Source organism: Panthera pardus, unplaced genomic scaffold, assembly GCF_024362965.1.
Source record: "Panthera pardus isolate Hobbes unplaced genomic scaffold, ASM2436296v1 HiC_scaffold_16, whole genome shotgun sequence".
In the NCBI taxonomy this organism is placed as follows: Eukaryota; Metazoa; Chordata; class Mammalia; order Carnivora; family Felidae; genus Panthera; species Panthera pardus.
In genome coordinates this window covers 55371744-55392411 of record NW_026526721.1, presented here as the reverse complement: position 1 = coordinate 55392411, position 20668 = coordinate 55371744, and the positions used below count along the sequence as shown (strand labels likewise).

The 20668-nt window shown below is 40.4% G+C and overlaps 1 protein-coding gene across 1 annotated transcript in view; it reads left to right on the top strand.

The window, feature by feature from the left end:
* MORC1 (MORC family CW-type zinc finger 1) overlaps positions 1-20668 on the top strand; it is a 162134-nt gene that overhangs the window by 141003 nt on the left and 463 nt on the right. The window contains exons 22-25 of the mRNA XM_053903323.1: positions 1083-1149; positions 4740-4886; positions 12268-12355; positions 14100-14153. Coding sequence (XP_053759298.1) covers positions 1083-1149; positions 4740-4886; positions 12268-12355; positions 14100-14153 — 356 coding nt within the window. The remainder of the gene's footprint in view (positions 1-1082; positions 1150-4739; positions 4887-12267; positions 12356-14099; positions 14154-20668) is intronic.

Sequence of the window (20668 nt, the reverse complement as noted above, 5' to 3'; positions counted from 1 at the left end):
TTAAAGCCAGTGTTTTATAGAAATTTCAAACTATTCACATGATTTCAAGTATGTGCCTGTTGAATTTCCAAATAGTAATGGAAAAATTGTTAATACAATTTTGATCCTAAAATTAATATTTAATTTCAAATGCTCGTCCTGGGTTTGGAAAGAACAAGTTGTGAAATATTTTCAAATGACTGTAATTATAGATTAGTTGGCTGTTGGGCTAAAAAAAAAATTCACTTTTTATTATGCAAGCCAGTGAGTAAAATCAATGGTGCCTGCAATGTGCTTAGAAAGCCTCTTTTATTTAAAGGAGTCAGGCAGACCCTGAGCCATTCACCTACCATCTAAAACTTTCTTTGTTGCTGTGCTGTTCCACTTGGTGATGGCCCTAAACTTGCTGGCAAGGGTTCACTTGGTGGAACAAGATATTTGGACAGTTATCACAATGAATTCTAGAGACAGGTGGAAGAAGGATATATTGACTTATTGCTTATACTGCCCCCCATCTTAAAACCAATCCAAGGGGTCAAAGCATTTCTGCTCCTCTGTGGACTGTAGATGAATCACTACCCTCCCTGAACCTACAATTCTGAGGTTCTCTCAGTGAGAAGATCCACGAGATGACTCCTGAGTCTCTTCCTGCTTTAAAGTTTGACTCTCTATTAGAGACACGTTTCTGGTTAGGATCTGTTAGGATGTTTCTGAACCTGAACCTAAAGTGGAATAGAATGGGATCCTAGGGGGAAGACAGGAGGTGGTCTGGGCAGAGGCTGGTGAGAGAAGGGAATCCTGACGGCCCCCAGTAGTCCCCCCTATGCACACCAATAGCAGATAATAAGCATCATGAAAAAGAGCTTGCAAAAAACAAGTTACAGAGGTTCTTGGATTAGTACATACTAATACACTTTAATACACTTTATTAAGAGGTTTTTATAAGTTGCATTAAGAACACACTGTGCAATTTTACAAGAGGATGTTTGACACACAAAGCCAGATTATCCACAAGTAGTTAATAAACCACCAAGACTTCTTTCAGTTCACTGTATTGTGTCATCATCAAAATGCAATTGTCTTCATTTTGTCTGTCTTTGAAGAAAAACAGGAGCTGTGTAGTGATACTCCAGAAATGAAGAGAAACGCTTCATTACCTAATCGGGAAAGGTGAGTGTACTGCAATTATACAAATTCCAAGTGAGTGCAATTACACTGTTGCAAAGTAATTATCAATGTTTAAATACAAGAAGAAAGAAAATAATAGCAACAAGCAAAGGCAATTAAGAATGGAACCTCATTTTACAAAGGAGACAAGAAAGAATAGAATACGGCTGGGTTTCTTACCTTTTTCCCAAACCTTTTCATTTTCTTTTGTGAGGATTGGGGATAATGAAATGGAGCAGGCTTAACTTCCTACTCACAGCAGGCAGCTAATTCAAATTACTGTAATATAGCCAAAGAACTGAAAGTGTCACATGTGTATAAGGTGTGAACATGAAATCATGAACTTGATTTTTTTTTTTGCGTGTGGCTCATTATCTTGTTGTTATATGTATATGTAATTATAATAATCATTGCTTGCTAGAATTTTCTTACGTGAGACTTTTGTCACTTTTAAGATAAAATCAACTGAATATTTTGGACGCCCAATAAAATAAAAAGAATGTTTTCAAGGAAGCAATCTCTTGCCCTCACTTAGGCAAACTTGTCACAGGTGCTTTCCAGGCATGTAGACCCTGTGTCTTTGAATCCAAATCCTGGGCTCTTTTTGCATAGGAGCACATTGGATTAAGTACCAGAAAAAAGCAGAGAGGAGTTTTATTTTCCACACTTGCTGACAAGAGGCATCCCTCAAATACTCAATTCCCCTCACTTCTCTGCTCTACTCAAAAGCCTGTCACGGCCCCATCACTTGCAAGTGACAAACTCCTTAGCACGGCACAAGTCCCCTTCAGTCCTGCCCCTCCCTGTAGCCCTTACTTTGCTTCCCAGAGTTTCTGAATTGCTTTTAGTTCAGCTTTATCACACTTCCCTCTCTTCGTCCGTATTGCTTCCTTTGCCCACTGCAAGCTGTACACCAGCCTTTTAGTCTTTCCTTCAAGTTCTGGTTCAAGTATTCTCTCCTCTGGGGACCCCAACTCTCGCAGGCAAACTCAGGATTTCAGACAGCCACTGTTGCAAGGGTCAGATTGTCATAATCCGTTCCACTTCAGTAATTACCTGTTAAATATCAGCCACATTCTGACACACAACGGTGAGCAACCCCATTGTCAAGACCAGTGGAATTGTCTGTCTGAATGTCTGTCTTCCCATCAGGCCCGGGGCCATATATTTTCTTCTTCATAACTGCAAGTGTCTGAGTCTCCATCCAAGCATCTCCACGTTCCATCGAAAATAGCTCACCCCACTCCTGACAAGGTGCACTATCAGATCGTAGCATCCTGCTTGGGTGTTTTCAGGGCACTTATTCCTATTGTAAAGTGTCTTATTGAATCATCTATTTATTTTAATATTTTACATTCTACCTTGCTGATTTTGTATATTTTTCACTAGGACCTAACTCACTCCATAAGAGCAGGGCTGACTTGCTCACCTCTGTGTCACTGGTGTCCAGAATAGCAACTGACTCAAAAGATGATACATTTGTTGATTGAATAAATGGTCCAGCTTTTCCCCTGTGATGTTGCTAGGCCACTTTATGGATAGTGGTTTAACCTAGAGTTATTTACTAAAATTTGAGTTAAATTTTAAAATCTATCCAAAAAACTAAAGCACGCGTGTGTGTGTGTGTGTGTGTGTGTGTGTGTGTGTGTGATATGTTTTAGCTTTGTATGAGGTTGTGTGTTGTTTTGAATCATCTTGGAATTATATCTACAGCATGAATGTTGGAACTATGGTCTAATTAAGACCATAGACAGTCTTTTCTTTTTAAGTTTATTTATTTTGAGAGAGACAGAGACAGAGCAAGTGGGGGAGGGGCAGAGAGAGAGAGAGACAGAGAATCCCAAGCAGGCCCCAGGCTGCCAGTGCAGAACCCGCTCACAGTGAGATCATTACCTGAGCTGAAACCAAGAGTCAGACGCTTAACCTACTGAACCAACCAGGTGTCCCTAAAACAATCTTAGTGGAAGAATCTTATCAAACTCATTAATAGTGGTCATGATGATAAGGAAGATCATAATAACAATAATAATTAGGTGCTAAGCACTTTTGACTGAGCACTTACTAAGAGTAGGCATTGGGCTAAATTCTTTTCTTTAAGGTTTTTTTAAGTTTATTTACTTAGAGGAAGTGGGGGAAGGTCAGAGAGGGACAAAGAGAGAATCCCAAGTAGGCTTTGCACCATCAACACAGAGCCCAATGCGGGGCTTGAACTCACAAGCTGTGAGATCATGACCTGAGCTGAAGTTGGACGTTTAACCAACCGGGCCACCCAGGCGCCCCGGCATTGAGCTAACTTCCGGGGTAACCCTCAGCACAGTTCTGTGAGGTAGGCACACAGACTGCTTAGAAGACTACTTTAGGGGTGCCTGGGTGGCTCAGTCAGTTAAGCTTCCAACTTTAGCTCAGGTCATGATCTCTCAGTTCATGAGTTGGAGCCCCATGTTGGTCTCTGTGCTGATAGCTCAGAGCTTGGAGCCTGCTTCAGATTCTTTGTCTCCTCTTTGCCTCCCCTGCTCGTGGTCTGTCTCTCTCTCAAAAATAAATAAACATTTAAAAATTTTTTTAAAAAGACTAATAAAATTTCAGCATAAAGGAATCTATAGTCAATGGGCTTCCAATATTGTGCAAGTATTCTTTAATAGACAAGCATTAGTTACAGTGTTCTTAATCTTAAGTGAAATATCAGCTGAAGTTAGTGAATTAATGCCAAAAGTCTGTTGACAGTAGAAACACATTCCATTTGATTAAACTGTTATCCAATTTTTAAATGGCCCATCCAGTATAAATATACAAAACTTTTTAGAGCTGTGGTCTTAACATTAGCATTGAAAGGATTACAATCTCCTCCTTACTTGACAAGCAGAACCCTCCTTGATTGGACCTCTTCCTGCCTACATAGCTTTGTCTTCCAAATTGCGTGTTTTCCCAGACCTCTTAAACTTTTTTTGTTCCCACAATACTGAAAGCTTTGGGTCTCATTAACACAATACACTACACAAGAAACCCTCCAGTGGTAGTGCCTACTTTGCTTAGAATAAACTCCAGTTCCACCCCATGGCCTCGAGTGCCAGCCCCTGCCTCTCCCCCTTTCTTCTTCTTCCCCTGCACGCCACCCCTGCAGCCTGGCCCTTAACTCTTCCAGCAGTCCTACCTCATTTCTGCCAGGGATCATTACACATCACCTGGAACACTCTTCTTCTTCCAGATCTTGACTAAGTTATTCTTTCAACAGACTTTGCCCCTTTTTGTTTTATTTCTGTATGTACCTTTTCCCAGGCTAAAACAGAACTTTAGTTTAAGATCCCCCTTCAGCCAATGAGACAAATGGTATGTGACTACTGTTGTTAAGAATACATTACTGTCAATTCTGCTTAATCGTGGCTCCCCAAAAGCTTGGAACAAGATTTGTCAGGAATAAATAGTAATTTTTCTAATTGAGAATTCATAAATGGTATTTTTTGGCATATTTATGGCCTTGCTCTCATTTGTGGTGTATTAACATTCCATTTGTCACATATTAATGTTTCTGAATTTATGAGTATCTAATGTGATGCCTACTTTGAAATTATAAGCCTCAGCTTGTTTTTGCACAGTGCACTGATGGAAAATTTAAGTCCACGTTCTGGAGACAGTGCCAGCTTTTCCGTGTATAGTGGTTGTGGAGTTACTTCTTCACTGACAAAGTCTTCTCAAAGCACATATGTCAAAGAAACAGTAAGAAAACTGACGTCCAATTTAAGGTAAACATATTTGCTAACATATTTCCATATGCTTTGTTGAACTTTCTAAGCAGTGACAACTCCTGATCTTCTTTTTTTCCCCCTACTGAGCCTTAAAGTTGTTAAGATTCAATAGAATGACTCTATGACTTGTCCCCTAACTACACTGATACAGATGCACCATGGGTTAAATGTCTCTTGAAATAGAACTATAGTCACTAACTGCCTGTTGTTACATGGTCTGGCAATATAGTGGATGTTCTGTCCTGGGTGTTATGAATTTCTTCCTTCCTCCCTCCCTTCCTTCCTCTTTCTTTTATTTTTTAGTTGTTTGGTTTTTGCCTGACGAAGACCCTCATGACATTTGTATGGCCTTCTACAAATTCTCCTATTGTAGCTTTAGATACTAAACTTACCAAGGGAAATTGAGTTTTACTTTTTGGTTCAGTGTAGAATGTTAACATTTGTGGGCAGGTTAAATGAGGAATTTAGATGTCTGGATCTCAGTTCTGAAAGAATGGAGAAAGAGAGGGGATAAAGTCCAGGATTTGGAATTTTTCCAAATAGGGACCAAGGATAGGAGGGGGCCAAAGAAGTTAGTAACAGAAGAGTGCTCTAAAATAGGTGACATATGGAGAGGGAGGGGCAGGAGCAGTAACACCTCTAAATTAATGGAGCCAATTGGTTTGGTTGGGGTTCACAGACTGTGATTGGCCTGTGTTGTAAAGTGAGAGGCTTTCAGCCCAGGAGAACACACCAGAGGACCTGGCCAGAATAGTATTTTCCATTAAGACAGTTACTTTGACTTCCGGATCAGTGATGACTGCAAAAGCTTCCTGAAGAAGATAGCTGGCGAAGAATGAAATTAGAGAGTTGGCAAAAAGAAATGTTGAGGTGGGGCATATACATACGCTTTCTGCTCAGGTCCAGGCTATGGTCTTGTGTGTGAAAATAGGCTGCAAACCACTGCAATACTCGAACTCAGTTCTGCAGTTGTCCTGGGCTTTGTGGAAATTTCTATGGCAACATCCAGGGCTGTGGGGGCTCTGCATATGTGAGCATATATGAGCATATATGTTCCCTTGGGAACACATTACTAGTATCCCTCCTGTCCCAGGAGAAAGGAAGAAGCACTCTTGGTTCTATGTAGGTGGATCTGCTTGGACTTTGCATCAGGACACATCTTCACTAATGATACTAGGGATCCAGAGGCAAGTTGTTGACCAAGAAATGAAGCCAGAGTGCTACATTTCTGAACACTTAAGTTTTGACCACTAAATCTGCCGTAGTACCTGAGTTGGCAAGCTCTAGCCTGGGAAAGAGGAGGAAGCAGGTCAGACCTCAGTGTTGTACAGGTATCATGAGGTTGAGAAAGGCCACTTGTCAAATGATCTGGATGGATGTCAGTCTCATACTGCCATGGTCTACAGTATAGTCCCTAAAGAATGGGATTCTCCAACCAGTTCCTTTCAGTATTTGTCCAGAAGTAATATGTAAGATCCTCAGTTTTGAAGTTAGGTAGCCATAAATTTGAATCTTGGTTTATTCCTTACTGGTTCCAAGATTCATGCATGTCAGTTGAGCACTACGATGCATCACATGCAATAAATTATATATGTGGGGCGCCTGGGTGGCTCAGTCGGTTAAGGGTCCGACTTCGGCTCAAGTCATGATCTCACAGTTTGTGGGTTCGAGCCCTGCGTTGGGCTCTGTGCTGACAGCTCAGAGCCTGGAGCCTGCTTCAGATTCTGTGTCTCCCTCTCTCTCTGCCTTCCCCCCACTCATACTCTATCTCTCTCTCTCTTAAAAATAAACATTAAAAAATATTTAAACAATAAAAAAATAAGTTATATATGTGAATGTGCCTGTATATATCAATAAAATGTGTGCGTATTACTAAAAATGACCACATGTCTTGTGATTAGGACATTGCTTCGTGTGAACCAGGCCTTCTTGATAATAATAGCTATTGTGTTTGAGCTGTTAGTATATTTTAGGCATTCGCTCAAGTGTCTTGTATATGTTAGCTCCTTACTGCCACCACCTTAGGAGGTTGATATTATTTCTAACTTTTTAAAGAATGTATGATGAAACTGAAGCTTGGAGAAACAAACACACTTAAAGTCTCAGTTACACAGCTGCTAGGACAGGGCAAGGTTCCTTGATTTGGAGTCTCATGCTCTTCTTAACCCCCATATTCACACACATACACACATATATATAACTGTACATATATATGCACTTACATACATATACATACAGAAACATACACATGTATGTAAGTGTGTGTGCATACGTGTACACACACATTTTGTAACACACACACATCCTTTGCTACTCTTCACACTAAGACCTGGAGAGCTGTCTGGTTGTGTTGCAGTAGAGTTTGGATACTCTGCTATATATCATCATTTTCCTTATTTTTTCCTTGGCTAATTTTTGTTATGCATTTAAGTGTATCATTACTATTAATTTTAATGTTACATGTGACCTAAAAGGAGATAATGTGATTGAAGGTACTGAGACTTCAAAGTACATTCACTTCTATAGTTAGGCATCACTGGAAAATAAAAATTTCCCAGAAACCATCCTCCTGATGAACACATAGAATCTTTGGTGCTTGAAATCATCATACTATTACCAACTAAAGACTCTGAAAGCCAAACATATTAATAAATCAGCTCTTTTCTGTCCCAGCTTGAGTTTTTTTGTGGTGATTGTTTTATAGAAGTATTAAGTGGAAAAAGAATTGTACAGAACACAAAGCTTAACTGGAACAAAATGAGCTCCTCATTGATCAGTCTCCTCTTTTGCCTTTAGCGGTGTGTAGTATGTTTTCTCACATTTCACTGGTGAAAACAGATTTCTTGTCTTCTTTGTTATGTTTTTTCCCCCCTGTGCTGTGCTATCCTGTATTTGGTCCACATGTTATTCCTTGTGTTAACTAGACTTCAAATTTCTCAAGGCGTGAAGATTGTGGCTAGCTGTGTAGGATGTGGAGGGTACCATGTTTCACTGGATTTGCCTTGCTTGTCCCATTATAAGGACAGTCATTAGAATCCTTTCCCTCTACTTGGTTCACTTTGTACATGACTCCATCCTTATCCCTTTCCACACTGCCAAAGTGGAGTCTGGTCACTTCTGTGTAGTTCATGTTAATGGAATAAAATTAATAAAAATAGTAGTTTTCAGTGTTCATTTTCACTACCTGATAATACTCAGTTTAGCGTTTTCCTGTCTTATATTACTTTTTTTATGTGTATTAGTTTATTTAATCCCCAAATAGAATAACATCTTTGAAAATAGATTGGATTTTCCACATTGTGTGTGACATATATTAGTAGATATTCAAAGAATACTTTTAACGAAATTGAAAGGGACTAATGTAAAATGCAGTGAATTGTTGGATATTAAAATATTTTCAGATGATGGGGTGTGACTGAGTTGTGTTAAGTCAGAGGTAGATAGTCCTTGCCTTTAACTGCTAACCTTATAACACCTTGTTTCAGTTTATTGTTGTATATGTAAACTTGACAATCAGGCAGACTTCATTTATTTCAACTCCACAAAAGCCTATGTAAGCTTACATTTTAAAAGTATCAAAAATTAAATTTTAAAAAGGAAGTCATGGGGCGCCTGGGTGGCTCAGTTGGTTAAGTGTCCCACTCTTGATTTCAGCTCAGGTCATGATCTTGCGATTTGTGAGATCTGAGATCAGCGTGGAGCCTGCTTGGGATTCTCTTTCTTCTTCTCTCTGCCCTTCCCCCTGCTGACAAGCATGCATGCACTCGCTCTCAAAATAAATAAACTTAAAAAAAATAACGTATGGCACTTGTTACAGGTTGCTCCCAGTTACTGATGCAAAGGGAAGCCCACGAAAGTAAATAACACTAGCAATTGGGGTCTGTCGGAAACTGTGATCTAATTCCTGGGTTTAGAAAGTGAAGCTGTGCCGTTTCTATTCATCCTCATCTTTCTCTTTCACTGGGATGGAGAAGAGAGTTTCAAACCACCTCAAGTAAGAGGCTTGCTCTTTTTCTATGAACTAGGTTACTTTTTTAGAAAGAGCATCTGGATGAGCAGGTGCCTCTGTGTTTCCCTGCTCATGTCCAGAGAGAATGGAGCTGTATTAATGCAAGTAAGAGACTTTTCTGAAGAAAAAAGCTGTTCTGTTGAGAAGGGAATATGACTGTGGAGTGAAAAGGAAATGGCCCTTAGCTGCAGCTTTGCACAGCTTGGCCATCGCAGATGGAAGCGGTGCTGACCCATTGTTGGAGCTCAGCTAGTTGAACTCTTTAAAAACTTCCAATTCAAGGTTGCAGATACAGATATGGATTTGATAGGAATTCAGTGAGATGGGCATCATAGCGAAGGACCTCCTATGGTCCTGGATGCAAGTAACAGTTCTAGAAGATCTTTAGGATATTTGCTTCTTAAATTCTTGAGAAGAGAGATAGAGTTAAACAAAGACATTTTCCTGATTTTATTGTCAAGCCTGGGGGGTAGAATTGTGAGTAAATGCTCCAAGGGAAGAAGGGCTGTTTCTGGTGGGACAAGAGTCCTGTTGAAAAGGCGGACTTGACCCATGAATCTCCCAGAATGCACAGTGTCCACCTGATTAAGTGGATACTAGTGAACAGACACCAATTTATTCCTAGAGTTTTGTGCTGGCATATGTCCTTGAAGGACCTTTCATGGATTAGAGAATCACTATGACCGTCCTAAAGGACACCTGAAGTTTGTGAGTGGAGAGAGGTTTGATAAGATACAAAAGAAGATATCATCAAGGAAAATCACTGAAGAAAGGGACTCAAGACAATAAATGAAGGAATTTTTTAAGAGTTCGTAACTGCATTCAGACTCCTCTTCTGTGATTTTTAGTATCTTACAGTTTTCTAACAGCATATGACAGTTTTTTTCCGAATTTATCTTTCAGAAAAAGGAAAAGGTCTGTGTGTTTGTGCTTGGAGACTGCAGGACCTGTATACTTTGTCCTCTGTCTCATCAGTTTTGTGGGACAGAATCCCCAAGGGAAAAGCTAATTATCAGCAGCTCTGTGGAGGAGAGAGTAAAAGGCAGAAACCAGAGGTCCTAGAGGGTTAGAGACAAAGGAAAGTGCAGGGGACCTACTAGGGCCTGTGGTGGGGGTGGGTCTGTAATAATCAGGAAACCATAGTGGCTCGAGGTAAGAATAATTCCTCAACCAAAGAGTTTCCATGAAGATTACATGAGGTTATATATACTATGAAACATATAGTAGCACTGAACACCTTTCTAGCACTTTATAAAGAGTGGTTGAATGTGGCCAGGGGGCTCAATATTGCCAGAAAATACTTGTCCCCAGCACGTAGTGCAGTTGGCCTAGAATACTTCCTTCACATTCCGCTGCCCTCCTGCCCCACAGCCAGCTAACTCCTCCTCCTCCTTTAGGGCTCCCCATGATGGTGTGGGCCTCTGTCACAGTGCCCATGGTGGTGTAATTCGCTTTCCCATCCCAGCATTTCTCGCTGTCTGTACCACCCACCAGCCTGACTTCCATGTAATAAGAATGTGTGGGTTCCCAGCATGGGGGCGCAATGCCAGGCTCTGTCAGGTGCTACTGGGAAAAAGCTATGTTGTAGCGGGGTTCAGGGACTACCTATGGGGTTAATGACCTTGAGTGTCTTGAGAAAATACGACACGGCAAAAGCTGTAAAACTTTCAAACAAAGTTGTGTTTTATTTTAAAATAATGTCTGTCTATCTTTAGAAATAATAGTATGTATTTGTGAGAAATTATTTAGACTCTAGATGATGTTTGGTGTGAGTTCTGATGTAGAAATTCCACAGGTTGAGAATAATTCAGAACTAATCCAGAACTTTTGGTCTCCCCGACCTGCCCCTTCAGCGCTCAGTCCCAACCAGATGCCGCCAGCATGTAATATTTGTTTCTCTGGAGGTACCTCCTTAGAAGATTGGCTGATTTGCTCTAAATCTAAACCCAAAAAAATGTATAACCACATGAGAAGGACTGTTGCTCAGGAGAGGCTTGAACCCTGTGTTGGAGAAATGGGAGGCTGGGTTTAGGGAGAGAGAGGAGTGGCTTGTGTAAAAGACCTCACCCCTTCTGCCCCACCAAACTAGCCGTAAAAGTGACCACAAGTCCCCTTTCCTCGGGACTCTAGTTACAGCTTTTCTTTCCATGCCGTCTGATTTCTGCTCCTCTCACATACCTGGGATCATTCTGAGGGGAGTGTGTGTTTGTGTGTTATATGTGATGTTGTGCCATGCTGAGGATTTTTAATGTTTTGGATTGAATCTCTTTAAAACTATAAATGAGTATTAAAACCAATAATACACTTAAAACACTAGGAATGTAAATTATGTGGGAAATAGCTATTTTACCTTTTGTGTGCCATATTATTTCACAATTGAAAAGTTTTGTAAATCCCTTGGGTAATTTACCTGAGGTTCTTAGAACCCTTCAACGTAAAAACACTCTTATACACCTTTAAGATATAGTAGCTATAAATTTCTAGATTTCATATTCTCCCAGGAATGAAATATGTGTCATCTAGGTGATTAATCCTAAAAAACCTGTCACACTACAAGGGCAGGGTGCTACTGCCTCTTGGCAAAATGAAGCACCTGTCAGAACAATGGCCAATCACTGGAAAGATCAGGGTTCACATAGGATTCCTAAGAGTATCTGCGTATCTGTGGATCCCTGGATAAAAGGAATTACTCTGGAGAGTTAAGTTCTTTGGTTTTCTTAGGGAAAAAAAAGTCACTAGACAATGTCTTTCCTCCAGGTATTTTGCAATGCTAAGTTTTCTTAGAACTTGAGTTCTCTTGAGAACACTCAAGTAGGTGCAGGGCGTTCCCGGGCTGCTTGATTATGGTTGGGCATTGTGAGATCATGCTTGTTTTCTGCGAGGGCTCCATGCTGAGCAGGTCTCAAAGTCAGGAACTGTGAGATCATGATGTGCGCCGAAGTCCTATGCTCAACCAACTGAGCCACCCTGGTGCCCCTCTACCTATCTTTTTTAAATTAACTTTTAATTTTAAGATAAGTGTAGGTTTACACGCAGTTGTGGGAAATAATACAGAGAGATCCCTTGTGCCCTTTACCTAGTTTCTCTCAGTGGTAACACTATCACAGAATCTTGGCATTGACACAAATACAGAACAGTTCATCACCATGAGGATTCCTCCTGTTGCCCTTTTATAGGCACACCCGCCTCCCTTTCCCCAGTCTGTGCTTTTTGAGGAAGACTTTGATGACAGTGGTAAAACCATTTGGTGGGCATGAATGTTCATCTTTGCCGAGATGTTTAACACCCAGGAGATACCCAGTTCTGACAGGTGAGTGCTGCATCACTCTTCCTGGTATATCACCATCTCTGCTGTGCTCCTATTCCTAGGGAGATTCTTCTGTACTTTTTTTCTGAGCATCGGCTACCATCAGAATTTGGCTACACATCTGTGGAGGAACTCATGGCAAGTTTTGAGGTAAACTGGCTTTATTGGAACTTTGAGGGAGTGACAGAATAGCCTAAACTTAATCTTCATTGAAGACACATTGTGTCTTCACCTAGAATGGATTACGTGAACGAGGATGGGGATCTTTATACCAAATGGATGACTCCGAATGAAAACTGCATTTAAAACCAGTGTGCCGAGGTTCAGATAAACTTTGGGAAGGTCTTACAGACTGAGAACAGAGAAAGTTGCAGAAATGAAAAGAAATGACATGGTTTCTGCCTTCCCTCCATGACACCAAAACTAGTTTCTATCCCTTGGATACCTTTCTTCAGCCACCTTTTATGAGGGGCTGAGTGAGGATTGGGTAGGTCAGTCATGTCAGGTGTCCAGAGCACTAGTCTTATTAGAATCAGTCACACATCAGAAGGAAAGATGAATAAAATCTGTATTTACCAAATCTCCTTTGAGGGACGGTGCCATATTATGATTAGAAGGAAAACTTTGTTCTGCTGCCTGAGCTCACAATAGTTTGTCCCCAGGCTGCTAAGTCACTGCAGGCTGTGGTGAAGCTGAGTAAGGTGTGCAGGCCTGAGGCCGCCAGAAGCTGCTCACTGGAGTGGAGAGGGACCTTGGGGTACAGGAGGGTGGGGGATGGCTTCTCCACCTTCGTGCTCAGCATTGCTTGTGGAAGGGATGGATGTACATAGAATGGCTATTAGTGAAAAGAACACCAAATGATTAATTTGACAGAGGGGCCATATGCCTTAATCTAATCCTGGGGAAAACCCCTTACTTTTCTAATCTGTAATTATTGTTTCCTCGCCTTCTACCTCCTCACTTCATCCTTGCCCCTACTACTTCACTGGACTGTCTTGTGAGGCCACCAGTGACCAAATGCAATAGCCACTTCTTATCTGACCTCTTGGAGACCTTCAACCCAGTTGACTACTTTTTCCTTCTTCCTTTTTTTTAAAATTTTTTTTAATGTTTATTTTTTTTGAGAGAGACAGAGAGTGAGCAGGGGAGAGGCAGAGAGGGAGACACAGAATCCAAAGCAGCTCTGAGCTGTCAGCACAGAGCCTGACACGGGGCTCGAACTCACGAACCGTGAGATCATGACCTGAGCTGAAGCTGAAAGCTCAACTGACTGAGCCACCCAGGCGCCCTTACTTTTTCCTTCTGGAAGCACTTTCTTTGTGTAACTTCCATGACAACACACTTCTCATTTTCTTGCTTTTCTCCCTCCCGTCTTTTCTGCTGGCAACTGAACTCCTTCTCTGGTTTCTAAATGTTGGCACACCTGAGGGCCCATTTCTGGGCCACTATCTTCTGTCTGTGAAGTCCTGTTTCTAGGTGACCTCAACGAGTCTGTGACTTTGAGTATTGCCCCATACGCCAGTGACTCCCCAGTCTATTTCTGTGGTATTCCCATTCAAGAAACCCATACTCCAACTGCCTTCTTGACATCCGTCTTGAGTACTTAGTATTTGCCATTTACTTTTCCTTCACTTTCTTTTTTTTTCTATTGCAATTTTTAAACCATGTTGTTTATTAATTATGTAAACTGCCTTAATCTTTTTTTGGATAAGGTGAGGTATACTTTAGTTAATTAATTTAATTAGACCCAGCCTTAAAAGACCCACAGTACCAATGTTGGCCAGTTCTAGGCTTTGATGCTTTTTAGTACTAGATACTTGCATGTTATAACTCTGTTGTAGACAGCTCATCCTCCAAAAGTTAATATCCTGTTCTGTTATCATTTACAAAACAGCTGGAGCAGTGCCCAGAGCAGACAAACAAAAAGCTGAGAATGGGCTTCAGCCAGGTAAGCTTTTTTTCAATGTAGTCATTTATATTCTAAATGATCCCATATTCCAAAGGAGAAATAATATACATTTCCAAATGTTAGATTTGGAAGGAAATCAAATTTGCATTCTCTTATCAAGAATAAGATTAATGTGTAGCATATCAGATGTCACAAAGCAACATCTTTTTGAATTTTAAAATGCAAACGTTTCCACAGCATAAAACTTATGAACTTAGAGTAGGTCTATATTTTGAACAGAAAACATGATGACATCCTGTGTCTTTAAGAAATACATTAAATCCTCGAGACACTGGACTAAACCAGAAATCATTTGTAGATTAAAGTTTTTAATTATTTTGGACAACTTGCTATCTCTGGGGTTTTTTTGTTTTGTTTTTTGGTATCCTATTGACAGCTTTTTAAGTTTATGGTTTTTCCATTATAAAAGTAGTTATAAAAACAATTAATCCTAGTACAAGTACTTATGCTCACAGCCATCTTCTGGAAAACTGTCATAATTGCATGCGAGCCTATAAAGACCAGGAGGTGCACGGCTCCCCCTGGAATTGTATGAAGTGCACAGAAACGGAGGCATCGCCTCACCTCTTTTGTAGGGAACGAAGTAGATTTGGATTTTCTTGTTTTATAAATGAAATCGAATTGTGAAGTAAGTTCCTAAAGACATGTAACCAGACAAACTTGCAATGAAAATTAGAACCTAAGCCAGATTCCTTCTTAGAAAGGCTGTATCACAAAGCATTTGAAGTGTAGGATGGGCCTAAATATAACACTCTTGTGGACATATTTGCCTCTGATGTCTCTGACTGAGTGCCTACTGGACTGTGATTAAACAGCTGGAAATGAAGGTTCCCGTTATTGTTCAATTGAAGAGTGAGGTTATTTTCTGAATAATGTTTGTTTAAAAGGAGTAACTGAACGCTTTTCAGCCTCAAGACATACTTGTCAGCATTTCCTAACTAGATTACAAGACAAAGTTTTCACTCAAAATATTTCTGATCCTGTTCGAGCACTAGTATTATTTTCATCAGTGAAGGTAAAAACTTCAGTTGATCAAGAGACAGTAGAGCCAGGCACCGAACTAGTCCTTTAATAGCCATTCCCTCATCTAACTCTCTCAACACTGGGAGGTCGGTGCCACTGTCTTAATGTTAGTAATGAGAAACTAGAGAGTCAGAAAGACAATATTCCAATGTCATGATGCAAATAAGTAGCAGATTCAGGAACCCAGATTCATCCCACCCAAAGCTCACTCTCTGCATCACTTTCTTCCATCTTCTGACCCAGACTTCATCCTGTGACAGAGTTTGCACGTGTTACTTGTAATAGGCGTACCACAGTGTCTCAGCCTTTTGGTATAAAAGAATTATTGTTTACTTACTAGAGAGCTTGACACTGCATGATGAGACACATATGGGGGTGCTGCTGACAATGAAAAGGGGAGGGTGTGGTGGGCAGGTTGTTTAGTGTCCCATCAGGAACTGTCCCAACCGTAAACCTGTGGCAGCCAGCTTGAAGAGTTACCAGTAAGGCTCCTGGATCTTCCATAGATCTTAATTTGCTGGTTAGGGAATTCTGATTTAAATACTTCACACCATGAAACTTAGAAATTTGCTAAGAATTAGGGTGTCACAGATCTTAATTTATCCAGGCTTATGTATGTCCTTTACATACATGATGTATGTAATACAAAATGGCATTTTTCCAATGTCTATAGGATCAGTAATAGAGCCAGGTTGTTGTTGGGTTTTGGAGGCCACACTGAATAATTATTTATACACGGGAACAGTGTTAGCAGAGCTGATGAGTAGAATTCTCTTTGTGTTTAGGGCAAGTGGAATTCAAAGGATCAAAGGAAGCTAAACAGTCAGGACCCCATGACTTCCTGTTGAAACAGAGATGTTGCAAGCAAAATATAGCACAATTGGAATCATGACTTCTCCAATATGAAACTGCTTGGTCATGAGGATTTTATTAATAATTGGTAGTTTTAGGTGGATGGTTATAAAAATTATTAAAATCATGTTTTGAAATCGATGTAGAGGACAGATCTATGCAACTTGGCTTACGCTGCATACTTTTAGTAAAGATAGCTTCAACAAAGCACAGGAGGACCCTTGATAAGTCACAAATGTCTTTGGTCACCATGCCCTGGTTTCCATAACTGCTAATAGTAAGAGATTGTTTATGACCACACAGGTGGTCATATGTGACCTGACCTGAGCCACCATCTTTTATTCTTTCCTCTCACAAACCATCTGCCCCATACAAAATGGAATTGCTCCATTCCACTAGACTGGCCTGCCTCTTAGCCTTTCCCTGTGCTGTCCCCCACGACATACTTGTCTACTCTCCCAGTCCACAGTTGGCCTCTTGAAATCCTGTCCACCCTATGTGGAGTCTGGTCAATGCTGCCTTTCACTTCAAGCCTTCCTCAGTCTGTCCATGTGACTTTCTGTATTCTGAGAGAAACTTAAAACCATTTTAGCGTTAGTTAAATTTTCTGCCTTGTATTGTAGTTGTTTCTTGTATTTTATTTTCTCCTTTAGTAGATTATAGAATCCTTGAAGTTACAATTCTCTCTTATCAAATTCTATATCCTGTTGCATTCACTCAGTACTTTTGAATGCATCTAGACCTTATTACCATTTGTGCACTGAGTCAAAGTTGATTGTTTCTGCTGTAGTGCCTGACCACATAAAGGCTCACATGCATATACTTATATGTAGAGTACAAAATCTGTAGATCTTGTAGGACTGCCTTAACTTCTTAGGATTCTGGGGCTCCAGAGCTGCTAGAACTCGGACTTTTTAAATTCAAGGCAGAAAATTAAACTCTCAGTTGCATATCCTTTCTTTCAAATCCTAATTCTGTTCTGAATTAAAGGAGTTCGAAAAGAATTCCATTTTTGATCCTCCTCAAATACCTCTACAAGAGTAGGTTTAGCCAGCAGAACTAAGCTTCTCATCTTGTTACAATTCTCTACTCATCTTAATTAAAATGTTAATGCAACCAGAAGTCCTTTTACATTGACTTTGAAAGTTCTCAAAATTGCTACCTTTTATAGAAACCTTCTAGAGATGTTAGCCTGAGAAAAGCAGAAGACTAAATCAGAAAACTGGTTGGTAGTGTTTGAAGGAAATATAGTTTGCTTGGTTACAAAATTGTGAACTTTGAGAGACAAAATATGACTTTGAATGTAGTGTGCTATATAAACATTCCTTGTCATGCTGTATTTAACAGTGTTGTCTGGGGGTGCCTGGGTGGCTCAGTTTGTTAAGCCTCCGACTTCAGCTCAGATCATGATCTCATATTTCATGAGTTCGAGTCCCATGTGGGGCTCTGTGCTGACAACTTAGAGCCTGGAACCTGCTTTGGATTCTGTGTCTCCCTCTCTCTCTGCCCCTCCCTGCTCATGCTGTGTCTGTCTCTCTCTCAAAAATAAACATTAAAAAAAACCCAAAGTGTTGTTATGAACTTTTTATTTTTTAAGTAATTATAGATACATAGGAAATTATAAAATAAGAGAGAGATGTCATATACCTTTCAATTTTTTCGTAATGCTTAGGTCTTATGGAATTATATAATTGTGGTAGAACATCAAAACTACAAAATTTACATTAGTGAAATATGTGTCTCATTTTATCATATGTGTAAGCTTGTGTAACCACCACCAAAATCAGGATCCAGAACTCCCACCACCACACATCTCCGTGTGCCATCCTTTATAGTCACACTGTGCACAGATAAGCACCTCAATTCCAGGCAACCACGCATCTGTTTTCCATCTCTGTAATTTTGTCATTTCAGTAATGCTGTAGAAATGGAATCGTATAGCACGTGTCACTTTCTGATTGGCTTTATTCACTTGGCATAATGCCCTTCACATCGAGCGTTATCAATAGTATGTTCCTTTTCATTGCTGATAAGCAATACCGTTGTTTTCAGATTTCTTTTTAATTTTATCCTATTATTATTATTATTATTATTATTATTATTATTACTACTGTTGCTTTTATTAAAAAGTATTCCCTGGCCATTTTTCAGAATGGCAAATACTGTGAAGTTCTAGAATTTTGAACACTAAGAGCCCTGAGTGACTGGTAACATCTGAACTATCTGTGACCCTGTCCTTCTTATTCCGGCTGAGCTGAATTATTTACCCTACTCTACCTTCAGGCCATGGGAGATGTCACTCCCTGGGTTGGACTAAAGCCTCCACAAAAAAACATCTATGAAGCTTTCTGGAGGAGGTGGTTGTTGCCTTGTAAATCATCAACTTCCTGTAGGTTGAATTGAGGATGTTCAAAAGTAGGTTCCCTTCCAAGATCTCAGAATGTAGCCTGGGTTTCAGGACAGGATTGGTCTGCGTGCTTAAAATTCTCTTGCTGTGAATGTTGTACATCTGCTCTCCTAACTCCTCACTATTTAGTGACGTGTGGCAGGCATGGGAAACACAGAGGTGAATAAAACCAATTTTTTTTTTTTTTTTACATCGAGGTTACATTCTTGAGTAAAGACAGGTAATGAACAGAGCATAATGTAGCATCACATAATGATAGATACTAAACTTGTAAATAAATATGTGATATGCCATACAATAATTGTACAGGGGCTGGGGATAGACAGTGACAGTGCATGTTGGGGAAGGGACAGCCTATTTCAGATGCCGTGAGCAAGGAATACCTGAGCCAATGCAGACCTGAAGGGCAAAGAATGAGCGTTGTGTAGGTTAGGGCTGAACAAATGGAAAGAGAAAGCAGGAAAGGCGAAGGGCCTGAGGCAGGAATGAGGTTGGTATATTCCTGGAAGAATGAGGCCTGCAACTCAGTAAGTAAGGTAAGAATAGGTAGAGCCAGATCAAGGATTTCAGCATCTTGTTAATTCTTGGTGCCCTCACTCAAGTGTCCAGGCAGTTTAAGACTCTAAAATGGGTCCCTGTTCCCAAATACTCTTGATTAATAGCAAATGCAAAGCATAAATAATTGGAGGGTAAGTTATTGATATTAATCCATGTCAAGCATTTTAAGTCAGGACTTCAATGATCTTTAATTTAATGGAGAATCTGTACCCTCCTCTCAACTCTAATAATATCTGTGCCTCACTAGCAGCACAGTGCATCTTTTCCCATAAGACACATTTTTTGCACACTTGTGTTATCTCATTCTATAGACTGGAAGCTTCTTGAAGGCAAAGGCTGGACCTTATATATCTTTATATAACCTATAACAAAATTCAATGCCTTGAATTTAGGAGATGGTTAGTGAATTTTAAGTGGAATTCAAAATATTTAGGGGGGTATGGTTTGTTTGTTTAAAGGATTTTATCGAAAAGGGAGAAATACATGAGGGCAATGAGTGCTTAAAGATGCTGGTGTGCTTTGGCTCTCTCCCACTCTAACCTCTTTTTTTTTTTTTTTTTCTTCCCCTCCCCCATGGGTTTCTGTTAAGAGACTGTTAAAAACTGAGAACAAACTGAGGGTTGATGGGGGGTGGGAGGGAGGGGAGGGTAGGGGGTGGGTATTGAGGAGGGCACCTTTTGGGATGAGCACTGGGTGTTGTATGGAAACCAATTTGACAATAAATTTCATATATTGGAAAATAAATAAATAAATAAATTCCAAAAAAAAAAAAGAAAAAAAAAAAAAAGATGCTGATGTGGACAGTGTCTGGGAAGGGCCAGCAGGTATTAGTGAGTGTTGGGGAGAGGGGAAGGGCAAGGGTAGACCCAGAAGACAAATGAAGCTACCTTACAGTTTTTCTGGTATCCCAGTCATATCTGAACACAGAACACTCCTTATTACAGAAACATTGAAATGTGTATCGAACCAGGATTTGCTCTGTATCTCTTTTCTCAGAATATCCCCTGGCCCTCTCCAAGTGTTGATACAAGCAATTAATGTCATTTTGAAATTGGAACATTTGGCCTCTCCGTTACCTTTTCTACCCCGTGAGTGTCTCAGTCACAGCATGAACCCTTGGAAAGCATCCAAGACTCTCGAATTAGCAAGGGTCATATGCGTATGTATATGACCGTATTCTGCTTCCAGATAAGGGACACGAAGAGAGTGACAGAACAGGAATTCCTCTTACTGTAGCTTCTGTGCTTTTCAGATGTTACAGACTTGAGTTATAAATAACACGACATCATCTGCCAGGAAAGCCCCGAGTAGCCAGCCGTTCTGTCATTGCCTGTGAGCTACTGCTGCTGTGGAGAGAGGGTCATAGGCACCACCAACTGCCCCCTTTGTGCCTTGCACAATCTGGTATCACTGGTGGGAGGACAGGTTCGCCATTACTGGGTTCTTTTTCCATTCCCAAGCAAGGATCTCCAAGCTCACTCATCCTTTTCTCATCCTTATAGTTACTGTGCTTTTCTCATCCTTATAGTTACTGGAGTATTACACATACTGTCTCTCTTCCTCTTCCGTCAGATTGCAGGTTCCTTAAGGGTATCACCATGTCTTAAATTTCGAGCACCTGTAGTGCACAGGTATAGAGTTGACACTTGGTACG